The 14,145-nt window shown below is 34.1% G+C and overlaps 3 protein-coding genes across 3 annotated transcripts; 1 reads left to right on the top strand and 2 right to left on the bottom strand.

Moving 5' to 3' along the window:
- Positions 1-4,628: 4,628 nt before the first annotated feature.
- LOC139896225 (OVARIAN TUMOR DOMAIN-containing deubiquitinating enzyme 12-like) lies at positions 4,629-8,151 on the top strand. Its single transcript, XM_071878817.1, has 10 exons — positions 4,629-4,692; positions 5,125-5,352; positions 5,450-5,523; positions 5,907-5,961; positions 6,038-6,112; positions 6,249-6,322; positions 6,503-6,551; positions 7,232-7,316; positions 7,744-7,800; positions 7,884-8,151. The coding sequence occupies exons 2-10, from the start codon at positions 5,152-5,154 to the stop codon at positions 7,928-7,930; spliced, it is 717 nt and encodes a 238-aa protein (XP_071734918.1). The 5' UTR covers positions 4,629-4,692; positions 5,125-5,151; the 3' UTR covers positions 7,931-8,151.
- Positions 8,152-8,880: 729 nt separating this feature from the next.
- LOC139896222 (WD repeat-containing protein LWD1-like) lies at positions 8,881-10,164 on the bottom strand. Its single transcript, XM_071878816.1, has one exon. It carries the CDS (start codon positions 10,122-10,124, stop codon positions 9,027-9,029), a length of 1,098 nt encoding a protein of 365 aa, XP_071734917.1. The 5' UTR covers positions 10,125-10,164; the 3' UTR covers positions 8,881-9,026.
- Positions 10,165-11,903: 1,739 nt separating this feature from the next.
- On the bottom strand, positions 11,904-13,928 carry LOC139896221 (large ribosomal subunit protein uL1z-like). The gene is made up of 6 exons (XM_071878815.1): positions 13,848-13,928; positions 13,563-13,600; positions 13,180-13,399; positions 12,573-12,738; positions 12,275-12,480; positions 11,904-12,156 (listed from the first exon to the last, which is right to left on the bottom strand). Exons 2-6 carry the CDS (start codon positions 13,565-13,567, stop codon positions 12,103-12,105), a joined length of 651 nt encoding a protein of 216 aa, XP_071734916.1. The 5' UTR covers positions 13,568-13,600; positions 13,848-13,928; the 3' UTR covers positions 11,904-12,102.
- Between the last annotated feature and the right edge of the window lie 217 nt (positions 13,929-14,145).

Genomic DNA, 14,145 nt, shown 5'->3' with positions numbered 1-14,145 from the left:
ACCATAATAGATGACATAGAAATGTCGAGAATTTCAGAAGTCAAGAATGACATCCCTCGGTTTCACTACCCGAGGTGTTCTTATAAGGATAAGTTCGCATGAGTCGAAGAATACGTTTAAATCGGAATGGGAGTTCCTCCCAGATTCAGAACATAATAGAGATGTATGTATGATAACAATATACATACCAATACGATACAAATAATCACATATAATAATATTTTATAGGCCGGGCTGTAGACTAGACTCACTAATGCACCCTATTGACTTGGGTAACGACATCAATGCAGCCTAATTCCCTACAACCAACGCTCTGATACCAACTTTAACGACCCGTCAAAGTACACTTGACGACCATCGTTATCTTGGTCCCACAGCTTGATCATAACTCTATTTGAATTTAATAAATAACCTTGCATTCTTTGTTTAAAAATGATTTCCTATAAAGGAAATCTACCAAAATATGTAAGTTTAGAAAAACCATACATTATTACTTAATCAAAAGTTGATCAAAACAAAGTCAACAATATCCACTATTAAATGTATCAAAATAGAATGCAAGTTATTGTTTAACAAAAGCTGCCATCATAAATATGCAGACTCTCTAAGCACAGCGGAAGCAATCAATCATGAACCTGAGAATAAAACATGCGAGTAATTGTCAACAAAAATGTTGAGTGAATTATAAGTTTAATATTGCAAACAATATTTAATTTAAACCGTAAAAATTTATGTTTGAAAACATAAAAACTCCTTTTTGAACTACAAAATTATATGCTAGAAAACATATAAAAATATTATTCTATTTTCCGTGAGCCACCTGGTAACCACTTAACCATTTATTTACCCTTGCCAAACACAATAAATAATATACACCGGACAAGTGTATCTACAATAAAATACAAAGTACTAAACATTCCGATTATAAATTGCTAGCGCGACTAGCTCGAAATGGGGTTGTCAAACCCGATAGATTTATCCATAGGATTCGCGTTCACCAGTAGGAACCAGTGATTACAATTACCAGATTAGGGAATATTTTTGTTCGACTCACAATGAATAATTTAAACCAACTTCCACTTGTGTCCAAAATATAAAATAAATTGCATGTATTCTCATCCCAAAAGATGTAAAATAGAAAAATGGGACTATAACTCACCTTAATAGCAAACGAAGTAACCACACAAATATGCGAACAGCAAATGAAGTAAAGTGATCAGGAATGATCACAACGCCGACCTATAAATAAAGAAGGTCGATATAAATAACTAACTTAGGTCAAGTCTTAGTATGATAGCAATTGTACATGTTGCAAGTAGTCATAGAACAATACTCAACATGCATCGGTTTGATCAGAACAGCGTACGGATACACACTTTCTATTTTTAGAAAGTTTCTATTTTTAGCAGGTTTTCATTTTTGGAAAGTTTCTATTTTTGGAAAGTTTCTATTTTTGGAAAGTTTCTATTTTTGAAAAGTTTATATTTTTGGAAAGTTTCCAAATTTAGAAAGTTTCTATTTTTAGAAAGTTTTAAGTTAGGAAAGTTTCCTTATTTAGAAAGTCAATAAAAGTCAACTAAAAGTCAAAGTCAACCGAAAGTCAACTCAAAAGTCAACCTTGGTCAAACATAGTCAACGTTACTTTTAAAAGTGTAAGTTGTAATAATAATGTAAGTTATAATGTTTATTAAAGTTAAATATGTCTAATTATGTCATAACATAGGTTTAATTAAATTAAAATGAATTATTATAGTTAATATAAGTTTAAATGATATAATTAATATAACATAAGTATTTAATTAATTAATTAAATATTAGTCATAATATAAGTATTATTAATTAATAATAAATTTTAAATCATATCATAAGTATTATTAATTAATAATGAATTATTAATCATATCATAAGTTTCTAATTATAATTATTAAATCATAAGTATTTAATAATTAAATAATAATTAAATAATAACTAAGCCTTATAATAATTAAATAATTAATTAATCTTTATTATAAGTCTTATAATAATAATCTCATAATATAAGTTTAATACTTATCATAAGTATTTTCCATTAATAATAAAAGTATTATTAATCATAAGTTTAATTAAAATATTAATTAAATCGTAAGTAATAATTAAATGATATAATAAATATATATCATAAGTCTTAAATTAAAATAATTACTTTTTATATCATAAGTAATTTATTAATAATGAATTTCATTATTTATATCATAAGTCTTATTTAATAACCATAAGTTTTAATTAAAAGTTCATCGGGTCATAACTTGAGTCCCGGGAATCAGTTTTCTGCGAGTCTTATATATATCTTCGCCTAAACGACCCACCCAACACATTAATGTGCTCAAGAACACCCCAAGAACAGCAAACAAGTCGTGAGTTTCAGCCCTTAATCAGTTTGGATCTTTAATCCGCTCAAAAATGTGTTTTAGTCATAACGGGTGATCCGTGGCTCGGATTTCGATGACCCGAACATGAATATTCATCCCATCATCAATCCTAACACACTAGTACACCCTAAATACTCTAAAAATGGTCACAAAGTCGGACCACACCTGGTACAATTCGTTTTTATATTTTAATCTCAATATAACATCATTTTAATCATAACTAGAGCTCCGGGAATCGAAATGACATGAATCCGGAGTCTAAAATTAATGCCTTGATGAGAGGAACTCATCTAGACACTTTAATTTCACTTTTATAACAGTTAAGTTTACAGAAAAGATCAAACAAGCTGCTGTCCCAAAACAATCAAACCGAAAACATGAATTATCGAGTGAATCTACGCATACAATCAACAATACAACAACATACTATAATCATACTATCATTATAACATGAAAATACAGAAAAATAATTGAAAAATCAAAAAGCCAGGGTTAGGGTTTATACCCTAATCGAGAAATAAAAGATATGTGCGTGTAGAGAAGAACGAGAGCAACCCGATTATGTTGAAAGCCCTATGATCCAAGCAAGAATTTTTGATGAGATGATGATGATGTTGATGTGGTTGTCGACGGCCGAAAAAAAAAAGAAAGAGTGAGGGAGAAAAATGCTAGAGAGAAATATTAAGTTTTAAGGAAATGTGTTAAATGGAATGTAAAAAAAAAAAAAAATGGGAAAACAAAAGCTAAACACCCCCTCCCCATGGGGTTTCCGGCCATTTGGAGTAGGGTGGGCCCCATTTGTGGGCCAAATTGATGCTAAGAGTATTAGCTTGTGGCCCGAATGCCCGAACGAAGCCCGAAACGCGAAAACACCGCTACGCGATTAAATATTCGGAGAGATAACAAATACGCGACGAATAAAATATATAAACACTAAATATAAACATATGACATTAAAATATCATATTTAAAATAATTAGGACTTAAAAATCCCAAAAGCTCAACTGTTGGTTTAAAAACCGAAAAGATTCGCCGGATAGAAATCCGCGACACGTAGAAACGTACAATTTAAGATATGAATACAAATATTCATATAACACATAATAATTAATATATTATTACAAAAATAATAATATAGGTCATAGAAATGACGTGGCATGAATAATAGTTAACGGTCGTTAAATAATTAACGGTAAAAGATAACGGAAAAAGTAGGGTCGTTACAGAAGATAGGTGTGAATTAAAGGATAAAATAAAAGAAAATAATTAATATGCCTAAAATACCCTCATGTGCATAGCATGTGACTTGATTTAACGGAATTTTTGAACGACCGTTAGCTTAAGGGACTATTTCAGTTCGATTTGCATACCACAGGGACGAAATCCACCCAAAAAAACCCTAGGGACGAAATCAACATTTTGATACAAACCACAGGGATCATTTCAACAATTTTGTCTTGATTTTTTAACTACGTAAAGAATTTTTGTTTGCCATTTGTAGGTTGCATTTGCTAACATGTAACGCAAGAGCACAATCCTAACACCCTAATATTTTAGGTTATTTATTATGTAACACCCTAATTGTACATACGTTGGTTATAAATGAATGAACTTATAAAATATCAACAATCAAATACTAAAATATATGGAGATTTTAAAAATAGCGCTAATAAAACCATGGGTGATAGTGGAGTGGTTATGACATACCTTTCCAAAGTATAAGTCATTGAATTCGAATTCAGAAAGTTGAAAAAAATAATCCCTCGTGAGGTTAACACACGATGATTCCTAACTACTCATGTAGCAGGTAGTCGTCGTGAGATTAGTCGGCTCATAAAACGAGTCAAAAACTCATCCATATGAAAAGAAAAAAACATAGGCTAAATTAAAGTATAAACATTTTGTTGGATATTAAAAAGTAAAAACATATGTATTTTCTTTGACAATCACAAAAGCAGAATCAAATCAAAGTGAGATTTGTAGCGTTGTTTGGACTTGTATCCGATTACATATGGAGTCGGGCCGGGTGGTTGCGACCCAAACCACCGACGTTTTATGCTTACTACTCCGTATTTAAGATAGGGTCTTTTTCAATATCTCCCGTGCGGTTACCACCCACCAATACGAACAAATCACTGTCAAACAGGTAACAACTGGTTGAAACGACTGTATCTAATTTTCACCTCTTTTTGGTTTTTTTAAATTGTATTTTTATTGATCAAAAATATCTATATCCGTCGTCTATATTTTCCTCTCTTTCTTCTCCCACATAATTCGCCGCATGGTAAGCCTAATTAACTCAGTTAAATTGTTATCACGAGCATGATTATCATTCAATTTCAATTAGTTGTTAATTGCTACATACAAATAATTAAATTTATCGAACAAATTTGACTTGTGTTTACCCTAAGTTTTGACCTCTAGATTGCTTCTTTCGTACACTAATTACATCTCTTGTCCTGGATCTGAATTGATATAACAAATTGTGATTCATCCTGTTTTTTTTTTCTTTTCTGAATCAATATATGTAATATGTCTGTTCTCTTATCAGAATTAGAAATGTATGTAAGGCTTTTGATAAGTTATTTGATTATATTGAACACGTCATCCAAAATTCAAAGCTGTATTTGTATGTATATAGGTTTAATAATACGCCTTCTACCTGAATCTACTAGCATTAGTAATTGGGTGTTTGATTGATTATATGAAATTGCAGTTTGCATAAAAAATCATATCATTTCGTATGATGAGCAACAGTAACCCTTCGAACGAAGGGCATACACCGGATCATCCTTATAGTGTTGGTGAGTGTTCTAGCTCAACTTCGTTGAGCAGTCAGCAGGACGTTGATGATGACGGCATGATTGCTGCTGTATTGTCTGAAGAATATGCCAAATTAGATGGTTCGGTTGGTAGGCGGCTTACCAACCTAGAACCTGTTGCGGTAAGATGATTTCGGGTAACTTGTTTGACCAAGTCAATTGTTTGAATTGCTAAGGATAATTTGTCTGATATAGTTTAGTGTTGTTTGAAATTTTCAGCATATACCCCGGATTAATTCTTTTATTCCTAATATAAGTGATGCTAGTTTGGATCATCAACGGTTGAGCCAAAGGTATGCGTTTAAGTTTCTTGATTTTTCTAATGTGTAAAAGAATGCTCTTAATCCTCTCATACTGCGAATTGATCATTTATATATGATTGTGCACCGTTGGAGCTTATTTTTATCTTTATGGGCATCATGTGCTACTAACTGGTAGTTATGATTTTATGAATCTGATCTTCCGTTTATTATGATCCACATCTGATTCGGGTTCATGGTATGACATAATTTGTGTAGTACAGGGCTGACCAAATATATATTATACCTTTGAAGGGTCATTGAATTAACCAATAAATAAAAATTATCATAAAATACTCCCTAGAATCGTTATGTATAACAGGATTTGGAGAATAAATAAGGTGGATCTTTTGTGATTAACTGTTGATGTTTTTCAGATTACAAGTTTATGGTTTAATTGAAGTAAAGGTTTCTGGAGACGGAAATTGTCAGGTGTGTTTTAGCTTTTTCGTGTTTGGATATATATAGTTCATCATATATTTAACTTGCTTAATTCTGTGCCTTTCAGTTTCGTGCTATATCTGATCAGCTATACAGATCCCCTGAGTATCACAAACATGTCCGAAAGGAGGTTGTGAAGCAGGTTTGTTCTTTGTGCATAAAAAACATAATTTCGTACATATGCGGGGTACAACTTTGAGTAATGTTTTAATGAGTTCCTTGTGTGCAATTTGAGAAAGTCATTTATGCTAATGTTAGTCCCATACTTGATTTTCCAGCTGAAAGACTGTCGATCACTATATGAAGGCTATGTTCCAATGAAGTACAAGAAGTATTACAAGAAAATATCCAAGTAGGATACTTCATACGGGGTCGTAACTTATCTTATCTGTAAAGAAAATAAACCTGACACTTGATTTGTCATATTTTTGCAATAAATACTACCAGTCGCGTGCAACATAATGTCTCTATTTTGTGTTTTATTAGAATATATGTGTATCGTAAGTTTGCAACTATATTGTGGTATTTACAGGACAGGTGAATGGGGGGATCACGTTACTCTACAAGCGGCTGCTGATAAGGTCTGTTATCCTTGTATGTTCACTGATAGTATTATAGACGTATTCACTGTTGTTTGTCATGATACATAACTTTGTGGAGCTGACTATGTGATTGGATATCCTGAACGCATGCTTTTAGCATTTACATATACAAGACAACATGGAAATGTTAGATTTAACTTAATTTAATTATAGACGTATGCAGATGTTAGTATCATAAACACATATTTGGAATGTTGCTCAATGACCCATCTGAAGCCTGAAGGCACCAACTTTTTAGTTGCTTTTAGTAGTATGCAGTGGGGTGGGTGGATTGGAGGGGGTTGAGATGGAGTAGTACATGTATCTGTGATATAATCAATTGAACCCTAGATATATGTGAACTTGTATTACTGTAAAATCCATACTATAAATTTCATCTCAATTTAGAAGTGGTAAATGTAATCATGCATATAGAAGTATATTGGGTAGGACGGAAAATTTTCACTCTCAGGGATATTTATTGTTGCAAGTGATGTGTTACCTGAGTGGTCCTTGTATGTGGAATTTGGATTTACTGGCTAGTGCCTCATAGTCGTCTATGCCTATTTTTTTATTTTTATTTTGGAGAAGTATGCTACTCTGTAGTAAATATGGTTAAGTTTTCAAGATCTATTTGCTTCAAATTATTTAGTAATTGCTGCTTCTCTCTTTATATGCAGTTTGCTGCAAAGATATGCCTTTTAACATCATTCAGAGATACCTGTTTTATTGAAATCAATCCACAACATCAGGCTCCTCAGCGAGGTATGACATTGATGATAGTTGAATACAGTAGATATAAAAAAGAAATCATGCTACTTGTTTTTTTTTATAATTATATATATATATATATATATATATATATATATATATATATATATATATATATATATATATATATAAAATAGCAACTCACACACAGAAATTTTTCCAAGAGTATATACATATTGCCCACCGATAGACTTGAACCCATAACCTCATTCTTGATACTGCTAGGCCAATGGCCTTGGTTAATCAAGCTAGTTGTGAAGACTAAATTACAGTATCTTTTTTTTATGGTTAGCCTATTGGGTGAGTTCATATTTGGTTCATTCTATTTTACACCCTTAAAAATTGCTATCTCCTGCACCTTCTACTAACTCATCCCTTGGATCTAATGATCTCTTTTCCTGATTTCCTTGCAAATGCATAGAATTGTGGCTAAGCTTTTGGTCTGAGGTGCACTACAATTCACTTTATGAAATCCGAGGTAAGCTCTTTGATTATATTATTCAGGAAGTATCCTAAGTTATGAAGTTATTGTATGCTAACCGTAGTTTACTTGTCTTGCAGAAGCTATGGTGCAACATAAGCCAAGGAAGAAGCACTGGTTATTTTAGAGAAACGGATCATTGAATCTGGAACTGGAAACATACTTTTCTTTTGTAGTTTTATATGAATTTATATGAATCTAATACCGTTTTAGAATCAATATTCCATTTATGTTCATGTTTATAAATCACTAAATGTGAGACAGCAGGGTAATGTGCATTCATGATTTATGTGTAAAGTTTTCGTTTCAGATATGTTGTAATCCAATATTTTTGCCAAAGAAATTAAGTATTTTTCACAAAGTATAAACTATGTTATATGTTATTGTAATTATAATTATGAAACAATATTAACATTAAGATAACAATAGAAAACCCTGAATAAAATGATTCAACAAGTGTTTATGCATTAACAAAAACATGATTATCCACACAACTTGTTAAACCATTTGGCTTATTTTCCTTTATGCTATATCTTTGTACTGAACCATTAATGATAAAAAAACACAACCCACTTAGACACTACAGTAAAACGGATCAAAATAGCAGATCAGCAGATGCGCATCAACAATATCCACTCAACGCGCTCTTCATACAAGCTAATCCACAAGGCCCTCACCACAAGCACATGACACAAAGGCAGAATGACCAAAATAAGATTTTCATTAGCCACAAACCTACAGTACAAGCCAAAATATCATACAAAACATAGAGCCTTACCAGCCATCGATAGTATATTTGAATCCAACAAGGGTGCAAAATTTATTGTTAAGGTGGCCTGAACAGTATGAAGTCCCCATAGACTCGCATTCATGACAGAAATCAAGGGGCACAACAATCATATCTCCTATCCATGGATATAAAAGGATAATAATACTTAAACCAAAGCTGCCATAGAGTTTGAAGCCTTCTATATGGAAAATTTGAAGAAAACCATGATCAACAATACTGTTTTTTACATTATTTAGTATGTGAATCACTATTCTAGAAAAGGCAAATAAGATGAACACTGCACAACATCACAAAACCAACAACATTCAATTCAATTGGGCAATATGCAGAAGTCAGTGTAATCAGACTACAAGTCAGCCTAAAGCCACTTCAACCAGCTAACACAATTAGACATAAACCAAACTGTCACTAGCAATACATTATAATCAATCAATCATACCCTCAGAATCTGAAGCTTAGACGCAAAAGCAATTGCAACCCAATCAGGTTGAGACGAAGACCACTGCAACTGTTCAATTTCCGCACCAGCAGTATACGCCAATATCGGATCCAATCCACCTTCAACAGGCTGACCCATGGACGATAAATCCCAGATAAGCGCCTGTGAATCATCACCAGCAGTACAAATATGACACGAACTATGTGGAGCCCACGCAATTGCATTCACACTAGCTTGATGCCTTTGCAATTCAACCACAGGTAAAGTCGGAAATCGAATATCAAGCACAACAACTTTCGCACTATCCATTATAATCGTAGCCATATATCTCGGATCCTGTTTATTCCAACCTAATCTAACTAAAGGCGTATCAGGCTCCGAACTCTCATAAATTATGGTTGAATGCTCCTTATCACGTAAATCGAAAACCCTAACTGATCCATCAGCTGATACAGACGCAAACACACCAACACCGCCCCACGCGATATCGTAAACCTCCTTATCGTGCGCAATTAACTGCGTATCAACTGTTTCTTTTTCGATATCCCAAATCGTGCAGGTTGTATCAATACTTGAAGTACCAATTCGCCTGGGCTCCGCTTCGTTCCAATCAAACGATGTAACCGGACCGCAAAATTCGTTGTTCCGGTTATTATTAAGCAAACTCTTCATCTCAACCCTACGCGAACTACTACTATTGTTATTGTTATGACTGTTGTTATCAGTCTCAGTGACGTCATCGTCGTCAGAAATACGCCAAATGCGGAGGAAATCGCTGGAAGAGGCGAGGAGATCAGGTTTTTGGCATTCCTTATCAGGAATGAAATTGAGTTTAGTGGGCGGGTACGGGTGCTCGAATGATAAGGTCGGGTCGGATCGGATATGGCCATTGGAATCATCAAGTTGAACGATTTCAACACGGTTAGGGTATTGTTCGACGAGACTGGAGATAGCGAGACGATATTTTTTGTCACGGCGAACGCTCCAATTCATAGCGTAGATGTGCCATGGAGCTTCGTAAGTGTAGATCTCAGAACGGCGTTGTTGTTCGTCGGATCCGTCGTGATTTTGGTGATCGGAGTTTGCTACCATGGCTACGGTGATTAGGACCTAATTTTGGATGTTTAGAAAGAAGTGAGCAATTTGGGTATAATGTCTGACTAGAAGAGTAGAAGCTTGTGTGATGATGGTAGGGGGTTTTTTATTGCGTTTTGTTATTAACTAGTCCGGACCGGCCCGCGCGTTGCGTCGGAAACTTTCGGCCTGCGTATTCATATTTAATGTAGCGTTGTGTATTTATAGAGGGGAAAACGGGCCATGTGTTAAGCGCCGTTGTAGGTGTCGTCGTCTTCAATGTTTTTTAAAAAATATCCGTTTCGAACGTAGTTAGTTTCGTTTTGTTGATAAAATTATTTCGAGTATAACGGTGCTGTCGGAAAAATTTAACTAGCGTCGAGGAGGAAGATACGGGCTGTCGTTCTGTTTAGCGTTTTTTAAAAAGTGCCCGTTTCGAACGTGGTTAGTTTCGTTTTGTTCATAAGATTATTTCGAGTCTGGCGCTGACGTCGAAAAAATTTAACTCGTGTCGAGCGTGAAGATACGGGCTGTCGTTGTGTTTAGCGTTTTTTTGAGAAGTGTCCGTTTCACGTATAGTTAGTCCCGTTGGGTTGGTAAGATTTTTTCGAGTTGAACGGTGGTCTCTGAAAAATTTAACTCGCACCCAGCGAGAAGATAGGGCCCGTTATAAATTCGGGTGGATTTAGTTTTTTATATTTTAATTAAATTATATAGTTTACACTTTTCACCCCAAAAAAGTGTATACTTGAAGGACCGATGTGAAAATATAGGCAAAGTTGAGGGACCGTTTATAATGTAAGCGCAAACTCAAAACTACAATAAAGTATAAGTAAAACTACATCATTTTGCACCACTTTTAGTATATAAGGTTAAGGTTAATAATAATAATTTTCTGATCGTCATGTTTAAAAATAACAAATAATTGGAAACCTTGAATGGTCCGGGTTTTCTAAAGAGCTGACAAGTTATGTAATTTCAGGAGATGATCACGTGTGGGTGATTTCATACCTGAAAGATCTCAAACTGCCGTTAAAAAACGAAAATTTGTTAATTATAAATCCTACAAAACAAAACATACTAAAAAAACCAACTAATGATATGCTACAATACATACAATTTAACCACTTAACTCGTTCCGTGATTGCATCTACATAATCAAAACATGAGTTGCCAACCCTCGGAACACCAAACCATTTACTCCTTGTACTCGAATTCTTGCCAATATAGTACCTCTCCCTCATTCAGCCTGATTCACTAGATCTAGGGTTGATCTTCCATTTTTACATTCCGAATACAAGCTTAGCATTCCTCTTGGATATCCATAGGTGGGCAAGTCTTTTTGAGCTAGCCAACGCATCTTCATTAAGAATTGCATTGTGACGCCCTTGCTGTTCATGTATTAATTCGTCCTCCATTTCCATATCGACCACTGTAGAACGTATTGGGACACCAGAATAACAACACTTATCTCATTCGGACCCAATGAAGTTTGCCTCACTTGTAGTTTTTAAAACGCCACTGGGAATAGAGTCCGATAACACCCACCAGTTCAAAAATCCTCTCCAAACCGGCATAACCCTACATTTAGTGAATATATGATAATTGTCTTCCCGATAGCTTAAGCAAAACTGATATAGTTCCAAATCAAGTTGTAGACCTCATTCTACCAAAGTTAGACATGTGGGGATCCGATTGATGTTCAATCTTTATACAAAGATATTGTTTTGTTTAAGAATACACGTTGACCGTTTGCATGAAATTAGCACTACATTTGTGTCAATCTGTTATCAGTGATTGAAATATAATGAGATAAAAGGCACATTTAACATTTAAAGTACTACTGTACTTGACAAACACAGTAAACAAGGATATGAAGTCTGAAACTTTAGTACTAATCAAAGATGTGACATGACAAAAAGATCTATTTCTGTTTTGTTCAAGTGCTGATTTCAACATTAACCCAAAATTAAACCATAAAAAGCAATTAAACATCTTAAAAGATGCGAACAGGCTTTCCCATTGTTGTCTTCAAGTATAAGCACCGCACCTGATGACACAACAAACAAAATAACATAAGTAAACTGATTTCCAACTTCTTTACCTGTCACTAATATGCATGGTAAGATTGGAATATATCTTAATTAAGTTACACAGAGATTACTCACATTTTGCCAATTTTTCTTCAACAAAGAAACAAGAAAATTGACGCTCATTTGCACATTCTGGAATATTTGCTTCTCCTCCATACTGCAGTTTCCAACAGCAACTCCCATGCAGAGAACCTTCTTCAGTTGAAACTTCACAGTAGCCTTGGTCTCGTTAACCTTTCCCTCAAGTGATTCCTGGTGCGAAACAAGGGTAGGGAACTTGCCTGCATATATAGTCAGTTGCAGTAAATGCGAGTACGTGTATATTAACCATCCAATCTAATTTGAACATAACTGAGTTTAAAATGATACTCACCTGCCTTGTTCAAACCAGGACCCAATAAACGAGGAATCTGCTTGATGACAGACTCAGAAGCTAAAAAAGCTTGGTGTGACTTAGCAAGCTTCTTCACCATCTTCTTATTCTTGTTTAGCTTCTTCAAGCTCTCAACATCCATATATTGAAGACCAATTTTTTGAGCCTGCAATTAAATTGGATTGGATGGTTAATGTCATTTTCTAATGTAACATACAAGCATTGTACTAATCAACCTAACGAGATTACGAGTGAAAATCACAAATAACAGTTCAGTTCAATACAGCAGAATGAATGTAGACTAATTAAGAGTATTATGATTAAAGGGTTAACAGAAAAAACGCACAATTACAAAAAACAGGCTAATTATATATCAAGTGCAAACTACCAAATAACCTCCTTGTATCAAACTCAAGATCGTACAATTTCGTATATTTTCAAATAAAACAATCTTAAGCTCAAGCGTTTTGAATTACAAACAGCTCAGCCTCTACTCGTTTAAGCTCCTACTTAATAACTAAATGTCTAAACTAGACCATTATAAAACCTTGAGATTGAATGATGCAATCATCATGGATCATGGTAAACATAGATACCAAATTATTACCTCCTCTACATGCTGAGCATCTCCAAGCATGCAGACCTTCAACTTGGGACGAGGAATGTGAGGCAACTTGACCGTACCACTGAAACGTTTGTCCTTTTGCGGATCGTAGTTCTTCAAACCAATCTGGAGTTCAATGGTCTCAGTAAAGTTACGTTTCTTCTCCCTAGCATCAGTAGTTATCTGAGTGATTGCCTCCCTGAGAGCTTCACTTTGAAGCTTACTGCAAAACCAAATTAACACTGAATCTTATAACAAAACATTTCTACTTCAAATAAAAACCCTCAAAACTATAATAATAAAATACCATTCGAAATAATTAAATAGATATCTCTTAGGTAACACATGAAAATCGGCATAAAAGCTACTAAATTATACGAACATACCTCATTTCAGAACGTCTAGCTTTCGTTAAACTTCACTTCTGCTAAGAGTCAGATAGAAAATATATGAATTTTTTTTCCCTTAGAAACATAAATTATCAAGAGAATCTATCTAATCTAGATCAAACTAACGGTCTGATTAGAACAATAATCATCTACTTATAACAAAATCGATATGAGCAACTATTAATTAAGATATGAATATCAGAATCAGAAACATCAATTAAACAAAAAGTAAATCGTAATTATAAAACTATGAGATTAAACGCCTGAAAAAGGAGATCGTACCTCTGTAAGGACCCTAAAATTAGGGTTTGAGAGTGCCGATAGTTCGTAACCAAAATCAGCTGATGAATAAATATGTGGCTCAAACCCTAAATCTACAAGCAGACGTAATGGGCCTATTAATACTTGGGCCTGAAGCTAGCCCATCAATTTGTCCTCATGTTTTGTAATGAAGTCATAAATGGGCTGCGATTACGTGTTTAATTTTTTGGGTAAAGGATTACTCCGATGAACTTTTATTAAACAATAATAAAAGAATGAAATACAGAGAAGCGCATCTGCTTTAAGAGAGACTTAAAGT

This window comes from Rutidosis leptorrhynchoides, chromosome 3 (assembly GCF_046630445.1).
Source record: "Rutidosis leptorrhynchoides isolate AG116_Rl617_1_P2 chromosome 3, CSIRO_AGI_Rlap_v1, whole genome shotgun sequence".
NCBI lineage: Eukaryota > Viridiplantae > Streptophyta > Magnoliopsida > Asterales > Asteraceae > Rutidosis > Rutidosis leptorrhynchoides.
Note: the sequence above shows the minus strand (reverse complement) of the source record. Positions and strands in the feature narration are given on the sequence as shown.

Coding starts and splice junctions, on each gene's coding strand:
- LOC139896225 (XM_071878817.1), top strand. CDS start 5,152: ATGATGAGCAACAGTAACCCTTCGAACGAAGGGCATACACCGGATCAT. Junction 5,353..5,449: donor CCAACCTAGAACCTGTTGCG/GTAAGATGATTT, acceptor TGAAATTTTCAG/CATATACCCCGGATTAATTC. Junction 7,801..7,883: donor TTCACTTTATGAAATCCGAG/GTAAGCTCTTTG, acceptor CTTGTCTTGCAG/AAGCTATGGTGCAACATAAG.
- LOC139896222 (XM_071878816.1), bottom strand. CDS start 10,124: ATGGTAGCAAACTCCGATCACCAAAATCACGACGGATCCGACGAACAA.
- LOC139896221 (XM_071878815.1), bottom strand. Junction 12,739..13,179: donor ATGCTCAGCATGTAGAGGAG/GTAATAATTTGG, acceptor ATTTAATTGCAG/GCTCAAAAAATTGGTCTTCA. Junction 12,481..12,572: donor TCCTGGTTTGAACAAGGCAG/GTGAGTATCATT, acceptor CTATATATGCAG/GCAAGTTCCCTACCCTTGTT.